The sequence below is a fragment of the Polyodon spathula genome, chromosome 23 (assembly GCF_017654505.1).
Source record: "Polyodon spathula isolate WHYD16114869_AA chromosome 23, ASM1765450v1, whole genome shotgun sequence".
Taxonomy (NCBI): Eukaryota; Metazoa; Chordata; class Actinopteri; order Acipenseriformes; family Polyodontidae; genus Polyodon; species Polyodon spathula.
Genome location: NC_054556.1, coordinates 22,159,565 through 22,178,527, shown reverse-complemented (window position 1 = coordinate 22,178,527; position 18,963 = coordinate 22,159,565). Strand labels below are relative to the sequence as shown.

Here is an 18,963-nt window from a genome sequence, read left to right as displayed (position 1 = left end):
TGGAATTAATAAGCGGTTGTCTGGTTATCCTATACATAGTGTAATGGGATGAACATCACATACAACATTGAAAGAGAAGAAAGGAACTGAATCTGATATTGAAGGTGGGGGATGAAAAGATAGGCGGCAGCAGGAGGTGTGAGAGGAAGGGAAAATGAGAGGGTGTGAAGTGAGGTGCGGGGGTGTTTATAATTATGATCTGACGTGTTTGATAAAATATAGTATATAATCTTACCTGATATTACATGGACCCGTGTGTAGGATCATGATATATATATATATATATATATATATATATATATATATATATATATATATATATATATATATATATATATATATATATACTGAGCATCAAAAGAAACTTATCACTTATATTTGAGCATCAAAAGAAACTTATCACTTATATTTGGATAAAATTCACTAGATGTGATCGAAAAATGACAAACTGTTTTAGAGCAGGTGCAGTGACTTTTTATTGTGCTGATTAACAATTGACATCACGACTCTTGGTCTCCCAGTTCGTGGGGTCTGTCATTGATAGAGTGTGTCTGGTTACACCGTCTCGCCAGGTTTGAAATTGCTGGCTGTGAGCACCCAAGACGACGAGTCACAGTACGCTGCCCTAGTCCAGCCTCCGACATTCAGATTGCACGAAGGCGTTGCTCTCTTAACAATACGTGGAATATTGTTTTTATTTTTATTTTTTTTTATTTTGTTTTTTATTTTCTGTGATTTTCTTTATTGCGTTTATTCAAACTTGCAATTCAACAGCTGAAATCACTCCATACCCAGTGTCCAATCAACTGTCTCACTAATTAGGTGATTACGTGCATATGCTTCAGTCATAGCCACACAAGCGTATCATGATCAAGGATGAATGATCGAGTGAATAAAAAGAAACCAAAAACATTTCGTCAATGTCCATCATTTACATACCTTATTGTTTTCGAAAATAAATGTTACACTAGTGATATGTTTCTTTTGATACTCGATATATATTAATACTTAAGAAATGGAAAATTAGCTCAATGGAAATTATGCTACTTTTGAAAATATTCTGCAGATTGATTTAATGGGTGACTGTTTAAAGCAGACTCTCGTGACTCTTATCCATGGAAATGTTGTACCATGATACTAATGTTTAATATCTAAACCAGAATTTAGAAAAGCTTATTTTTTTCTTTCAAACGTGGCTGGTGCAACTCAGTAAGACACCAGTCTGCACATTTGCCTATGAAACTGTCAATAGCTCCCTTCCCTGGGTTATTTCACAGTCGCTTTACAGTGAGGTCGCCTTTGTACTGTATTCTGTTTACTACACGAACAGGCTGCGATGCTTGTGAAATCCTGAGATCATTTGAGGAAACCAGACTTGTGTCGTCACAGACCGGCCGCTGGGAGGAGAAATCTCTGCCACTGGTGTCGTGGTGATGCTAATGTTTGAATAGGGAAAAGGGAGGCGTTATAGCTAGGCGTGTTAACTGGGGAAAAGAAAAACGAGATTATTAGCCCATACAAACAGCAACAAAAAAAAAAGGAAAAAAAAACGGAAGCTCAAACAAAGCGGTTCGGTTTATGTTCCTTTTGCCAGTGTATCGCTATCGGTAGACTTTGGGAATTATTTTGTTCTTTTGCCTAAGCAATGAAAGATCAAGACAAAGGCTGATGTGAAACTGGAAAATCTGTTTTATTACCAAGGAAAGGAGACCAAGGCGGAAAATGGATAGTGCAAATGGTGACAATGATATGGGTCCACAGCAACAACAACTACACGAATTTCAGAAGCAACCTACTGCACAGCACCACAGCAGCAACGGAAAGAAGAAGGTGAACCGAGCCCCTTCACCGGCGAGACCCAGGGATGCCCCTGGCTGGTCCCTGGCTAAGAACAGAAGCAACAATGGGTCTGCAGCCACCAGCCTAGGCATCAGGACTGGGGGTCTCAATCACGGCAGCCGGGCGTCCAGACGCAGCCCTGGGAGCTCAAAGGAGCTCAAACATGACAAGATTAAGCAAGCTGCTAAATCCACGTTGTCTATTTCAAGCTCCCATAAAAGTCCCGGTGTTAGTAAATCGGTAAAAGCAGCAAGAAGGAAGATATCGGATGCCAGCAATGCATCCGATGATCTGAGCAAAGACTCGGGTTGCGCCCACGGGAAACTGTCTCCTACGGATGATAGCAGCTCCGAGCTTTCCGATTGCGCTTCAGAGGAAAATAAACTTTCCGCGGATGCTCTGAGCAGCGATACCGAATCCAGCAGCCGGGGTGGAGGAACCGATGGCGAGAGACAAAGTGGGGACACGGAAAATGGCATATCTGACACCATGAGTGACCAGAATGCTAAAACTCCCGTGGACAAGGACCGACTATCCTTCGGGGTAGAAACCGGGGAAGAGAGTATCTCCCCCGGCGACGAGCGCTCTGTTGCCTCGCTGGACAGTCGCCTCCATGTCAGTACCTCCCTGGCATTTTCTGACCTAACGGAGGAGTTTATGGACGGGATGCAGGAAGAATTTATCAGGGAGATTGATGAACTAAGATCTGAAAATGATTACTTAAAAGTAAGCACTTGTTTTGTGTCTTGAAATCTGGCAATTTATATGCATAGCAATAAAAATACTATATTATTCGCAGAAAAAATAATACTTTAGACCCCCCCCCCCCCCCCCCCCCGCCTATAAACAGCAGTACTTAATAGTGCTAGTGCACCAAGGGTCAGGCATTGTGATGTCTTAAAATGCATTTTTTAACAGAAATGCCCGTTGTTCTTTATTTTTGTGGTTTTGTTTCATGTGGGTAATACACTGCTGATAGTAATAAACAGCCTGCATACAAATGTGCAGAGAATTGTCAGTAAGCTGATTTACACAGTCTAACAACCTCTAGCCAGGTATTGAAAAACTAATGGAAATGATGCACAGCATCTGTTAGTTATTTACAGAAGTAGCAGGTCTTTTAGGTTCAGTATACCGGGATAAAATCTGACTTAGTACACATGTCTGTAAGCATGGATACAGGCAAAGGATAAGTGCATTGTAACAACTCAGCAAATGAATACAGCAATGTGATCAATTCTAACTTAACAAAATACACTTTTACCATGAATATCACCAACTGATGTAATTTAATGATTATTCCAAAATCAAGCCCTTTTGGGTTAAAATGTCATGTATATATTGATTCAGTAATGATGTAATTAAATGTAACATGTAGGTCGTGAAATGCAGCGAGCCGTTCTTCTGCTTTGGTACGCACGGTAACGCAGCTGTGCGTTGTCTTTCAATAATGTTCCCTCCAGATGTTGCATTCCAACATTCGTGGCAGTAACAGCTCTACTATTGTTTATATGAGGCACCCACGTGATGAGCCCTGCAGCGGATGACCTAGATTCGGTGCTTCTGTATGTGAGCTTTACTGTAATCGGGCATTAAGGGGTTACACAGACTGCACGTTCCCCCTTATCAATTCTGTATATTATGTATTACTGCTGCTCTTTATGGCGTGTGCAGGTGTACAGTTAAGATGATTTCCTCATAATACATATGCAGTGGATACAATACGAGTTTTTATGCGTTTTAAATCAACTATGTGCTGTGCGAAAAATCTGCATGTCGTTCTTTTTCAGACATTTTAAGGAATCTACATCAAAGTTCTATTGCCAGGATTCTTACCTGGTGTTTCCAATTACTGTTATTTAAATTATATAAGGAAATTACATTCCTAGCAATGGTTATATAGCCTAGCATACTGTATAATTGAATTTGTTTTTATGACCCTAATGTTTTAATTGCTATGTCCTAAACCAGTAACACAATTTCAAATATTTATTTTTTTTATCTCTTATGTATTTAGCTTCAACTTCAAGTAAAAAAAAAACAAAAAAAAACTTTAATGATTCATTTAAATTTGTTTTAAAACACACTGTCAAAGCATACAAAAAATTAAAAATACAGTAACTCCAAAAACAATACTAAAGGCTTGCATTGATCCCTTTAATGAACAGGCTTGCTTTTTCACCTTGTTTTTCTTTGGTAATCTATGCTAACCTATAGAAACTTATAATGGTGCTCCGGGCCCATTTCAAAGAGTCAACTCCTGTACCCACCCGCCACCCCCCAAAAAAAGAAACCCAATCAACACAAAGTGCTTTTAAAAAAAGGACCTTCCTAGCCGCCTCTGAAACAACGTCTTTACGGGTTGTTTATGGGCCTCTGACAGGCCTGGGCCCTGTTCCAATAGAACCGTTGGAACGCCCTTTCACATGGCCCTGGTAACTTACCTTCCCCCTTCCCCCCGATGCAGCTTAAAAGGTTATGTCGCTTTCTGATTTCTTTTTTTTTTTTTTTTGGTAATCAGGATGAGATTGAGGAGCTGCGGATGGAGATGCTGGAGATGAGGGACATGTACCTGGAGGAGGACGTTTATCAGCTCCAGGACCTCCGGCAGCAGCTGGACCAGGCCAACAAGATGTGTCGTATCCTCCAGTACAGACTGCGCAAGGTGGAGCGCAGGAGTCTGCGGGTGGCCCAGACCGGCCAGGTGGATGGGGAGTTCATCCGCACCCTGGAGCAAGACGTCAAGGTACCGTTTCACACTTACTGTCAAAAACCACCACAGGAGGAGAACGGAATAGCGGTGGGGTGTGGCTATAGGGGAGAATCCTAGAGAACCTGCCATCTGCTCAGCCCCTTACACTTGTGCATGTGCTTCTCCAGTGACAGTCACAAACCTCTCCTGTGCTGTGGTCCTGTTTACTTCTTATCAGTCAGTTTACTTATCAGTAGTTTATGGATGGAACAGACAGAACAAGAATGCATTCATTCATTCCTGTTACAATGGTAGATATTCAGCACATGTGTTTTTCTTTGCATTTTAAACAAAGTGGAGATTAGAAAGTATTAACTACTCTACAGTTGGGTTGTTCTCATTTACTCTCGTATAGAGTTTAGTGGCAAAATTATCCTTGGTTTGGTCATATGCTAATTTTTCATTTATAATTTATATAATACTTTAACATCAGCGTTTATTTTATGTTGCTAAATTGACGCTTCTGCAAAAACACTTGTCTTAAATCCAATTTGCATTGTTTAAATTTGTATTGGAGCAAACTGACAAGCACATTTAGAATGTTGTCCACTTGCTTTTGAATGTGTAATTGGTGCAGATGGCAAACCTGCACATTTACAAGATTACAATCTTGGAAATGACTGCTTTGAAAGGTCAGGTCTTCTAGAACATGTACATACAGTACATGCAGAAACTGTATAATAATGTTCTTTGGTAGTGCAGGTCCTTTAGCGTTGAATGGGTGTACTAGTGTTTCTATGAGCATACTGTAAAATGCAAACTGAATGACAAGCTATATATGGTTGGAAGCTCAATGTTTCCACCCTCACAGATGGCCTTAATTTGTTTTCTGTTTAATAACTCTTAGGTCGGTAAATAGGCATGGCTTGAATTACAGGTATCAATTAGTAAAATACCGTACAGAATGCAGCTGCACAAGATGGCCTTTTTAAAAACCTAACGTGGGTGAGGGGGGAGGTGGGGAGGGGGGGGGCGTTACTGCCAGCAGCCCTGCTGTTGCTGTCCCTCATTTTTAAATGATGCCGTTATAAAAACTTCTAACATTGTGCTTCTTTGTTTAACTGAACACTCTGTGAGCTGTTTAAACTGAAGCACAGTGGCAGGAAATCTTGTCTGGGAAAGAAGCCATTCGTGCCCCAGAGACTGGGGGAAGACTGCCTGACTGTTATTATGATGATCAAGCTTCTGTGAATCAAAACACTTTGCTACTTAGACTGCTGCATTTCCCCATTCTTTTTACAGTGTGGTGCACACCCAAAACCTAGCCTTTTAAAACTGATCTGGAATAGAAGTAGCACAAATTCTGGCACTTGTGCCATTCCCAAATGAAGCATCTTCTGCAGGGTGTATTTTTAGCTGGTTATGTGCTGTGGACCCACCCAGATTCTCATGGTTTGGGTTTGCGGCTGCGAGATTGTTTATATACTGGGTGAACAGATGTCTCATTTCCAGCCTCCAAATTGTTTCGAACACCATGTAATACAGTCAGATTTTGCAAATGTCAAAATGCCCAGCAGTGAACATATTTACAGTGTACATTGGCCCATAAATAAATATACAGTAGCACTGGGGATGCATGTTCCTAGCAACGGTGCCTGTCTGTCTACCCATATGCCTATAGAACGGCTCATTCCCCCCCCCCCCCCCCCCACCTGAAATTCAGTGTATGTCTAATTAAATGGACAGCAATAACTAGAATGTATCAATCAGTTACAACAGATGCCTTGTGGTTTCCATAATTATGGAAAGTAGAATTTTGGATCCGTCAACTGCATAATTCAGTTACAATAAAAAAAAAAAAAAATGGGTTTAGGCAGGAGTTTTTCAAAAAATAGTAAATACTTTTTGGAATGACCTCCAAACCCCAAGGTGGTTATGGAAATCAAATGCAAATATTTTTGTACCATTTTCTGCCGCTAATAAATGAAGCACATGCCCAAACTGAATTAAAAAAAAAAAAACGTGTGTGTGCTTGTATAGAAACCACACCCATCTAAACTGTGTATTTATTCCACCTTTATGTGCAGCAAACGGCAAAAGCATAAAAGTGTTTAAACCATGACAAATAAGAATTGCCCTGTGGTGTTTTTATAAAGTAATTACGCCTGGGGTTCTATGGGCTGTAACAAATCTATCCAGCAGCGACACACAGACGGTTTTTGCCCGATTTCACATTTGATCATGTTTGGTGACCTCTCACCTTTTTATTATCACTAAAACACAAGTTTGGTGTGGCGTTGTTGAAAATGTGTGCAAGAGGCGGTCCTTATATGAAATGTCAATTGGTCACAAGCTTAAATCATGAACTTCCCCAAGATGCTTACAGCCAGGTGACACAGTCTGTTAATTCTAAATACCAGTTATCTGATTTCCTTAACATTTGGTGTTTAACGATCTCTAATGATGTCATATCAAGCTGAGGGTGCAAAGCTTAGCCATTTTGGTCCAGTGCATGCTAATATATGACCCCTGTATGCTGAACTTCATATTTCCTACACAGCAATATGCTGATTATGTATTATTGTTGTTAAAAAATGATGTATTTCCTGTGGCTGTCAAAGGGTCATAGAGACCTGTAGTTGATTGTTTTATTCTTGTTTCATTATTTTCCCAACCTTTTCAGTATTTTGGTGGAACTCTTTGTTACAGTGATCAGTAACTGTTCATGTTTCGTTCCCCCCTTATAACATTTTTTAAATCAATCCAACAAGCCATTCACAAATTGTTAGAGTCACAAGCACACATAGAAACACATCCAAACATATCAGGAACTGTGTAGAACCAGTATGTAGGCTGTAAGCTCACACATGTAAATGGAATGCAGTTTTTCCTTTAAGATCTTTGCAGCAATTGCAGTGCTTGACTACTGGGTTGGATCAGTTGCTAAGTTCACATTTCACTCAAAGAAAAACTGCCGTTGCAGCATTTGACCACTGTCACCGGGTGGCAGTGTGTGCTATGCAAAGATCCTATGAGAGCATGTCTTAATAGAGCAAAACGGGACATACATTTTTAAAGTAGGTGTTTTTTTTTTTTTTTTCACTAAACTGCAATTTAACCACCTTTCACCTCATTAGCAAATCCAGGTACACCCAACTTTGAATGAATAAGGCAATAATTAAGTGGCTGCCTTCAGTGAAATCCCTCTCGAAGTCACAGTACCTAATTTTTCTAGTGCAATAGCAGAATGTTAAGGCCTATGGTGCTCATCCACCAGAGTGCTTGTTAAAAGCATGGATGAAGCAGATGGTGGATTACATACTCAGATGTAAGTATTCTAAGACTCTATAATAGAGACACTCACATCCTCCAAGATGTAAAGGATCAGGAGAGTTCCGGTTCAGAACGGGCAGGATTGAGAGCCATCTGCTCTTAGCCAACAGACTAGCAATTGGCAGGACCAAATATATTGTGATATTGTAAAATTATAACTTCCCTCAATGCTTAAATTGAGTCATACATGGCCACATAGGTGGCATTCGGTTTTATTGCGATGGATGTCACTGCAGTAGATATCGAAATTCTAAATGTTGGGTACCATAGTGGAATGGCACATTGAACCACATTGAATGGCATTTCATTGGTACCTTGCCCAGGCTTGAACAGCAGAACTAGAAAAGACAAGTAGGTGAAGAGCTAGACTAGACTGATAGAGGAGAATTCCAATAAATATACACACACACACAGGAGAAGTTCTGTTTGGTGCCAAGTAGAAGCAGAACCTTAATAATAATACTCACTTTCCTGAACGGTCTCTAACTGTATTTCTGTGCAATAGTACAGTACAATGCTGTACTATTGCACAGAAATGTACTGATTACAGTACTGATTTAATGGTCCTCCTACACATCTGCCATTATATAACACTCATATTGTATGAATAACTCCATTCAATGCCATTACAAAAACCTGAAATATGAATATTATGCATGAAGTTCCTGGTTCCTGATGACCAGTTGTTCTTATTTCCCCATAGTGTACGTTATACTGTGCATATATTATTGTTTGTGACACCTTTATCCATGGCGACTTATAGAGACTAGGGTGTGTGAACTATGTACAGCTGCACAGTCACTTACAACAACGTCTCAACCGCACAAGGAGGTTAAGTGACTTGCTTAGGGTCAGTGAGTCAATGGCTGAGCTGGGATTTGAACTGAGGACCTCCTGGTTACAAGCCCTTTTCTTTAAATACTGGACATATATTTTACATGAATGAATAACTTACCATGTAGCTGCGAATGACAGTATGAGACACGTCCTTCAATTTACCTAGACAAGTGTAGCTGGTAACATAATTATTGTGTCTGCTAATAATAGTGTTGCAGTGAAGTAAACATCTGTTACATACATAATAATATCTATATATATATCTATATATATATATATATATATATATATATATATATATATATATATATATATATATATATATATATATATATATATATAATATATATATATATATATATATATATATATATCGTACAAAAAGTACACACAGGTTGTGGTCGTGTCTAAAAACAGCATTTGGGGAACTCAGTGACGCACGTATTGCACGTGTGTATACATAGTATAAATATATACATACAAAATATATATATATGCATGTTTTTTATATATATATATATATATATATATATATATATATATATATATATATATATATATATATATATATATATATATATATATTTAAAGGCGCCACTTCTTGAACTCCATCAAGTTCACACAAACTTTAAATTTCTAAAAATGCAAATAAAAAAAAAACATGAAGATTATATTGGCTTTGTGGTGGATTGAACTCTTATTGATCTTTCACTGTTGGGAGTGGTTTGTGAAGCTTGCGTCTGAGTTTCCCTTTTCCTGCGCTCTGTTCTCAGGTGGCAAAGGACGTCTCGATCCGCCTTCACAACGAGCTGGACGGGGTGGAGAGGAAGCGGAGCAGGCTGGAGGAGGAGAACGAAGAGCTGCGGCAGAGACTCCTCGAGCTGGATGTGGCCAAGCAGGTCCTTCAGACAGAGCTGGACAAAACCAAGGAGGTAGGGCCTCGGCTCAGGTGGTTTAAGGAAGAAAGAATCCCTTAATCTGTGGGGGACACCAAGCTGTCTTTGAATTATTATTCTTACAATTAGAATTGATGAACAGAAGTTGCCCCACGTGGTGAAGTGTTATGTTGTGCCACCATTAAGTCGTGTTGGTGTTCCTTTGCCAAAATACTCTGCTCTGTTCTCTGTTAGCATGTACAGCTCTGGTCAAAAGTTTTTCATCACCCGATTAACTAATTTAGCTTCATGAAGTCGAATGAAACCTGCTGAATATCGTGACGTTACAATATTGAATTACATACCACTTTGTGGTTTTCCATATACTGACAAATTTAAAAAAATACATGAAATACTGTACTACTATTATGGCTTCCGGTAGACTTTTGTAGTTTCTTTGATTACATGATATTAAATAAAATATGTTCATATAGTTTTTTTTTGTTTAATTATTCCACAGTCCTAAAAATCTAGGTGATGCAAAACTTTTGGCCATAGCTGGCAGTACTATTTTCTGCTGTGTTGCTACACTTCAGGGATGAAAATAAGACTCCCATGCATAGCAGTTTGATATATTCCTCTACGCTGTGGCTAATCCTGTGCACTTTGGTTAATCAAGCTCTTAGTAAAACCTGGAAGGTGAAACTGCTATGCAATAGGAGTCTTATTTCCATCCCTGCTCATGCTAACCTATCTGCTATGCAGACCAGGACATTGTTGGCCAGACTTTGCCACTAAAGAAAGGACCCAGAGGACTTCTGGTGGTCAGTTAAAATGGCACAGATGTGGCCAAGAGGGGTCCACAGTTCTAAGTACGTGCCGTTATGACAGGCAATGCAGGTTTTTGAGACCTATTAATATCTCTAAATGGGGTGGCTGGTTTAGTGACATTTTTGACAGCAATTCATTTAGAGCAATGATCTTAAAAACTGCTTGTATAGGAAGTCACAGTCTGTAATATGGTCTTTTGAGTGTTTCCATAATTATTTCCAGTACTGTATATTCAGTATATGGTCCACTGTTTTGAAAAAATGACATATTATACCAAATGATGTATAACTGTGTACAGTAATCTGTGAACTGACCTGTCCATGATGTGCAGGAGAATGTGTTAGCTAATGTGTGTCTTGGTTTTAATGTTTGTAGCACTGTCTGCTGCATGATCTATTGGACCAATTCTACAAGGAATGTCAGCGTTTAATCCAGATAGTTTCAGCAGCAATAAAAAAACAGAAAAACCAGTGAAGCTCATCTTCTATGAAAGAGCTCCTTCAAAACAATAGCCAGGAATAATGGATAGTTTTAAATAGACTACTGGTGTTAAATGTGAAACTGGAGCCTTCATTACAGTTCAGTTTTGATTAGTATTACTACACCAGTGGTGCTGATCTGCAGGTAATTAGGACAGAAACATCACCTAAACAGAGATGAAAGAGACTGACATACTGGTGCTATATATGCAGCCTTGCAGGGATTTGAAACTGTGTTGTAATGAAGAGCGCCCAAGGTCATTAGCCATATCTCAACAATACAGTGGACCCACCCAGATTAGTTACTGAAGACCAGGTAGCACAGAGTACAACATTCAGCTAGTGCCTTCATCAATGACCGTCATTACGCCTTAAGATAAAGACAGAACAAAGGAATCGTCTGTGGTGGTTGCTACAGCCCATAAATGCATAAGCAAGCATTGTAATGCAGAACTATGGTGCAGTATACTGTAGCATTCTAAAAGCTAAGGGAGGTCAAGGTAAATGCACAGTATAGCTGCCGGAAAAGGAAGTGACTTTACATGCACCAATAACCACAAGGGACAATGTTGCTAACAGACATACATAAAGTAGCACAATTAGTATCTGATGAAAACAACACCATTGTAACTGCTAATCCTCAGCAACATGAAATGATACTGCAACACAATCTAGCACCACAGTTCAGATCACAGCTTCTGTTTGCAGGGTACAGATTTACTGTTATCACTCTGAAATGTTATCAAGATTAAAATAACACTCGTTATCAAGAATGCAGCTCCAGTAGAACTGGGCTGGATGGTTTGAGGGCACGCCTGAAATTGCCAGTCCATCAAGAGCCATTACTTGCTGTACAAGGAGCAGTGCAGATGGTTTGATTGATAGTCTACCTATCAATAAAACCCTAATAATTGTGCCCTAGTAATTTCCCCCATGTGTCTGCGGCTGTGTGTATAGTAAAAACTTTTAATAAGTGCGGCAGAACAACAGCAACAGATCCTCATGTAGTATACATGTTAAAGGTTTTTCTGGGGATTGGCTCTGCCACAATTTGTAACCACCATGCAAATGAGCAGATTCATTTGCATTGTCTGACCTTTTTTTCAAATCTTCTCAGCAGGTGTTTATAGGAGGTGCTCCACACTCATGTGTTGCTCATAACTCCGTAATGATCTTTTAAAAGACTACTATGTTAGCTTGAAGACCCCTGTATTGGACCTGTAATAGCACAGGGGTGAGAGTTCTCTTTCTCAGAGCAGTGTTGAGTGCAAAGGATGACATGTGAAGAATGGCAGAGGATTGAATAGAGTGGGATTGTCACTGGTACTTAAATTACATCAAAAATTCTAGCACTGCAGTAAAGCTTATTACAACCAGTTAAGAGACTGTGTAAACATGGGATTTTGTTACAGTTGATTCACTACAGTGGTCACTATAGGCAGACGGTCACTTTACAGTCCCTTTAGTACATGGTTTCCATGTGAGCCAGAAATGACTGTGATAAGATTAGATGCTGCAACCATAGGTATTGCTTCAAGCTCAGAGCTCATGGATCCAGTGCTTCAGGTGGTGACAAGCAGAGTGCCTTGGCCACCCCCCGGGCTGGGTCTGTCCTCTTGAATCAGCACGCATAGCCTTCAAGTCATAAAGCTCCTTCAATAAAACAGGGTTGATCTTCCAGCTAAATTCAACATTGAAAGACAAGCTCATATTCAAAAAGGTCAGAATGAATTTGTAATGTTAATGATACAGTGTCCCATGTGGTTATCTCAGAAAATGAATACCATTCAAACCTAACAGTGAAGCTATCAGCTCAGTAGATGAGTAAAACAGAGACCGCCTGTTTTCCATTTTGTTTTGCTTTCAGCAGCTCCAGGGGGGGACTTGCAGCTGACATTCAGAAACTTCTACTGCAGTAGTTGCAGTTCCTTCATGTTTTTATTTATAATTTACATATAGTTTATTTAGAAGCTATTGAGCACCAGAGTTCCCAGTACCTTTTGTATGAGGAGTGAACTGCTTATTGTTGTTCGACTGGCCCACGTCTATGGTTTTTGAGATGGAGGCTTGTACAGGTTTCACAATGCATAGCCATGTAGGGTGGCAATGCTTTACATTTGAGCTCTTCTGATGCCTCTACGTGAACGTTCTACATGTTAGAAACATTACACATATTTCCATATATTTCCTTCCAGTGGATTTGGGATCTGGGAGTTTCTGAAGGACTTTCGTTTAAATAGGAAGACTGTAAATTGCCTTGGATTTTCTAATTATAGACTGTAGCCAAGCTACTCTTCCACTTCAGTGCCTCAAGGGGAAATGGAAGATAAGAAGCTGCTGGCTGTTGTGTAAAAATTGCCAGTAATACCAGTATCTAACCGGAGGCAAGAAATCATTTTGAATTACAGACAGTTTGTTAACATTAACCATTTACCTCCCATCTGTCCTACTTTCTTGCAGTCCTTTTAAAATGTATTGAGACATCTTGCTGCAGTGTGCATTGAATGGGTTAACTCCCGCCTTTTTCAAGAAATCAATGATCATTTTGATGAATTTTGTGTTGAGTCGGTGTTGTTTGGATGAAATGGAATCCCTGATGTGTTTTGTCAATGGCATTTCTAGTATTTTTTTCTTTGTTGTTTTTCTATTCTTACTATGGAATACACACACACACACACACACACACACACACACACACACACACATATATGAAATAACCACCTTCAACACAGCAGTAACAAAACCATGAAAACGAAATTGCTATTTGTCACAAAAAAAATCCACATTGAGCCACCCTCTCCTGTGACAAATTGCTGTCTAAATAATCAGCCATTAGGTTTGTAGCAGAGGTTTGCGATACAGAAGTCCCTTTTATATAGCATGTCTTCTTTCATTGGAGTGCTGTCACTATTCTGAAATAATCTTTGAAAATAGATGTGAGGTTTGTCTTGTAATTCATAAAAACACAGTTTGTAGAAAAAGAAGAATAAAAACGTGCTAGGGCAGCATTAGACATGAGTAGACACTGTGGATTCTGCCACGATATTCATTTTGAAATTCTCTCTGGCATTTTATTTGCTCTCACCATCTGCTGGGGCTCTGACTCACTAACTTCCCTCTTTCAACCCCTTATATAAACCTTATATAAACTGAACTGTTAATGCAGCTGCCAGCTTCGCAGGACTGTGTTGTGATCTTGGCAAGAGGCCTCATTCATTCTACAATGGACGATACAGTAGGCATTACGAAAAGAGACTTATTATTGTGGACTCTGCACCACATAGTACTGTGGAAAAAGGAGACGTAAACAGGGATAAAAAAAGAAAGTATTATTTGATGTTTCAATCGTCCCGCATGGAAACTGCTCTGGTAAAATGAAGACCGTGTCAGCATTTCACTGAAGCGTTATTTAGAATGCTGCTGGCTATAAACGGCTGGTGGTTATTATCGAAATGGATTTCAGAAGATTAACCCCTCTCCTCAACCTCCGTGCAACCCATTATCTCTCCAGGGACCTCTTAAGAATCAACCCAGCCCATCAGATTGAGGTCTCACAGCTTAGTTAAGGATATTAAAGAGCTGGTATTTGCACCTTCTCCAGCATTTCTGTATCTAGCCCCTGACAATAAACATAATTTTACATTTTTAATGAGCAAAAATATTTTGTGCGGTAGTTCTGTAAGATTTGAGAGCAGAAGTAAATTAGTGAACTATGTGTACACATTTGGGACAATAGCACCCTGTGTTCATACAATAAGAGACTGAACAATTTATTGAAATAAGGACATCCTGTATTACAGTACTGTACAAAGGACTGTTGCCAAAATGAATAATGAATGCAGCCCACAGTGTGTGCGGGTGGGGGTGGGGGGGGGCGACAAGCAGCTTTTCTGTGCTTTCCTTATTTCTACAAATAGACTATTAAACACTGGCATTCACTAACTACAAACACAAAAATAAATAAATTAATAATTTCATGCTGTTGAGTCGTCAGTCTGCCATTGACAATTGCCATCAAGCTGCACAGTGACGCCCATCGCCACACAACAACAGCGGATTCAGATACTGCCCCCTCAACTGTCATTTTCACTTGATTGCTTCTACTGGTGTCAGGGCGAAAACATGATCTGATAAGGGGAGCTTAGCATTTACATCCTTCTCTGTGGCTGCTGGAGGCTTGTTACACAATGTCTCCTGAAGGACCGAGAACTCATAGCAAATTTCAGCCTCGCCCAGTCTCACCCAGTCTGGCTGCCTGAGCTGAATGTGCAAGCGAGTGAGAGGGAATTCTTTACATTCTGCACTCTAACAGGCTAGACAGACACTGAGCCTGCAATGCTCATAAAACTACACTATACTCACTCACCTTGCTGAGCTTTCGAAAACTAGTCTTTTTTTCTTTTCTTAATTGAAACTGCAATTAACAGAACCTGAAATTCAACTCCCCTAGCTCCGTGAAAACCCTTTAAAACCTTGCCAGCCATCACAAAGTCCAAAGTATGATAGATATTTCAATTCGCAGTCCTGCGTTAATGTATTATATTATATGTCAGCATTCTACTTAAGTGGTCACATGAATGCTGTCCTTTTCAGTAACCAGTCACTGCTTTTCTTATGACTGTTTCCACATTTTTTCAATGTCTCATGTGACCTTTTGAAGACCTGCAAAGCTACGTATATTAGGTATGATTTATTGGTAGTGTTTAGTTAGCTCTGCATCCAATGTAAAACTCCAGTTACTTAACAGTTAGATAAATTTTAGGTATTACTGTGAGTTTCTTTGGCTATTGAAATACACTGAATATGTGTCACAGCAATTCTGTTTTATAGACACAGCTTTCTGCTGAAATGTCAACTGCGTAGATGATCCGGAGCTCTCAGTGAGCTCCCCTGGTGTTAGAGAATGGAAATGTCAAGCACCACCACCATCAATTTCCATGAAGCGTTCTTAAAATGGCAGTCACTGTAGGATGTCTGTCTCTGATATTCAGTGTTGGGGGGGAAGGGGGGAGAACCAACCCAATTGTTTAGGATTGACCAGGTTGCACTGTTGTAAGACATGTTCAAGTAACTTTAACGCAAAACCAAAAACAGATATGAACTGACCCAGGCAGTGCATCTGTTGTCCTGCCAATGGATAAACAGCCCTACATTCACAGTCTAACCTTCCTTTGAACTTGCTTACCACTGAAAGAGTTGCCAAACAAAGTTACCTGTTACAAATTTTAAAATGGTACTATAATTAATCAAATTAACCTAAATGTTTATTATATAAAGCTACATTTTGCATTGTCTATGGAATCGTGTGAACACTTCTTGGGTTTGTCAAATGTTTTCATTGGTTTCTTTGCTATAAAAGTCTGGGACTGTGCAGATAAGATATGTCATGCTGACATTGCTGAAAGGAAGGCATTGAGAACTGAGTGGTAATTAGTGATGTAGGAGCTCAGTGTCTCAAGGCCAGTCTGTACTTTTACACAAAAGGCTTTTTTATTGTTGACCTAACAGGGGCCATTCATTTCACAGAGGGTTTTGCACTTTGCAAATTGCAGTCTTGCCTTGACCAATGGACCATTGATGTTGCAAGGTGATGTTACGTCATGCTTGTTCTCGCAGGAGTTTGCAGTGCATTGATTTCCAAAGGGCTGTCCCAGAGAGGTCAGTCAGTTTTGGGACTGTGGTTGTCCTGCAGCAGGCTATGAGAATGCCTGCTTGCCTGCCTGGCTGGGGCAGAGGGCTGGGTGATCGACCAGGTCACTCGCACAATCTGGCCATACACCACCCTGTATAGCTGTCTAAATGCCTAGGGAACACACCACAGTTGGTTTCCCTGTCTTTGTATTCACTCATTTATAAGAAAATGATTTGATTCATGAAGGTTCAGGTGTCCCCAAGTGAACCATATTCAGTGCATGACCCATATCTCTTTCAGGAGAGGGAAGGAAAGAGGTAGGCCTACAGTAAGCATCAAATATACAATAGAGGTAGAGTTTAAATTAAATAACTGCCTAGGTGCCTAACTTTCCCTAGGGGAAAGGCTTGCTGAGTGTCTTATCAGCAACTCCACAGGTGCATTGGCTGGGATAATAGCAATTAGCAATTGTAGGAGGGGGTGGAGGGGGGAGGAGACAGTTAACTGCGCCTCCCAAGCATTCTGTAAATGGAATCCATTTTTCCTGAAGTTCCATTCCTACTTCCTGGCATTCCTTGTTGAGGGGTGTAAGGATAAAGGGTGTTCCACCGTTGTTCACATTGTTCATTGATGTATTGAATGGAATTGTAGATATTGACTGTTTCCGCTGTGCTGTGCAAAGAACATAAAGATTAGTTTAGAAAAACAGGTGCGCCTTCATGTAGAATGCCATTCTTTTTGGAATTTGCAGTGCTTTTATATTTAATTAAAACGCATTTGAAAAGTAAGTGGCATGCTATTTGTTTGTTTATTTCATTTTAAAATTAAAAACTGAAGTCCTTATAAAGTGTAGCTTGGTTTATTAATATTTCAGTTATTTCTTTTTTTTTTTGTTTGTTGTTTTTTTTTTTGTTTAGTAATTGGAGGCACAGACCATTGCCATGGAAACACACTGAACTCTTGAAGGAGTTTGCAGCATGTGCTAGCTAGTTGAACACTTCTGAAGAGCACAGTCAAACAGATCATTAAGGGGCAGGGTTCTTTGTTTTTAATAAGGTTTCTGTCCCCATTGGCTCAGAGCAGAAGCACTAGTTTGCTGCTAATGGCTGTTATGGGTTTGGGGATTAACAATAGCTGTGTTTTGCTGGAAGTGGAGTGTCTCGCTGACTGTTCCTATTCTTACAATCCCAACCACTCACAGCAAGGCTTGCTAATTGGCTGCTTTCCCTCAGGAGCAGCCAATCACTGTGGAACACACTGCTTAGGGACTCAGTGCAGCTCAGCAAAACACAACCTTGGTTGTGTTTGTATCATATAAACACTGCACTAGTACAACAGTGCAATCTCACTTCAGCACTTCAGCATTTTTCTGTAACTTGTACTATAGCATTTTTATGAAGGTTCAGATTTATCAAAGTGAACCCTATTTAGTGCATGGCCCATATGGTAGAGTTTGAATTAAATAAGAGCCTAGATATCCCTATATGAATATAGCCTTATGTTTTACTGTAATTGGAATACTGGCATGTTTTATACTTACAGCTGGACCATTTCAAAATATTTTTGTTTATGCATTAACACAAACGAGAAATAGATACATTGTCAATTGCCCAGATAAATAAATAAATAATTACACCAGCTGTTCAGAAATATTTTCAGTAATACAAAAAAAAAAGTTATTTCTTGAAGTAACTTACAAAAATAGATGGTGAGTAAGTAGATTCAAGAAAATGCACAGAGTCCTTTTCTTCAATCAGTTGCCAGGTTTATTGAAATATGCAGGGAGTCTGGTCCCAGGTACAGGACATACAGAACTCAAAATTACAATGTTTGCGTGACATTAAATACCCTTCTGTATAGATGGTCCACCTCCCCTTTCTCTGACATTAACCAATGGTCAAGATAATTTAATTTATTGTGTGAGTGTTAATGTGTGTGTGTCTGTGTGTGTGGTCTAGTGTGACAACCTCTGAACTTTCTTCACACTCCTGGAGACAAAAGGTCCATACATCTGCCTTTTGTTATCTCCTTGCGACCCCCTTTGATGCCAGTGGGATTATCTCTTTTGATTTCTCTGAAGTCTAGAGCCTGTTCCCTTCTACTCCACAGCATTGTTATCTCGTTAGCTTGCAGTCATTGTTGGGCAGTTTGTAGACGCATCATCTCTATCAGTGGTTAGCAGTACATGCAATTTGAACCAAACAGTCTGCTATCTGCAATATTAGTCTCTTTTCAGAAAAGAACACCAGTTTAGCTCTGCTAGTCCACATGCATAGCAAACCCCTAATCAATTCTCAATCCATGTTTTCCAACATTTCTATTGCACGTTCCGAACAGACTGATCCAGCAGTGTAGAATCATGCTGCTGCTCGAGAGCTCCATTGGATCTTCAGCTCATTACCAATACCCTGCCCCCTGACTCAATGTATTCAAGCAGGGACATGA

The 18,963-nt window shown here is 39.7% G+C and overlaps 1 protein-coding gene across 3 annotated transcripts in view; it reads left to right on the top strand.

The window, feature by feature from the left end:
• The first annotated feature begins 1,455 nt into the window (after positions 1 to 1,455).
• Positions 1,456 to 18,963, top strand: part of LOC121297835 (protein SOGA1-like) — a 33,923-nt gene continuing 16,415 nt past the window's right edge. For all 3 annotated transcript variants that reach the window (XM_041224359.1, XM_041224358.1, XM_041224357.1), the window contains exons 1-3: positions 1,456 to 2,565; positions 4,361 to 4,585; positions 9,475 to 9,633. In XM_041224359.1, coding sequence (XP_041080293.1) covers positions 1,723 to 2,565; positions 4,361 to 4,585; positions 9,475 to 9,633 — 1,227 coding nt within the window. In that variant the 5' untranslated portion in view covers positions 1,456 to 1,722. The remainder of the gene's footprint in view (positions 2,566 to 4,360; positions 4,586 to 9,474; positions 9,634 to 18,963) is intronic.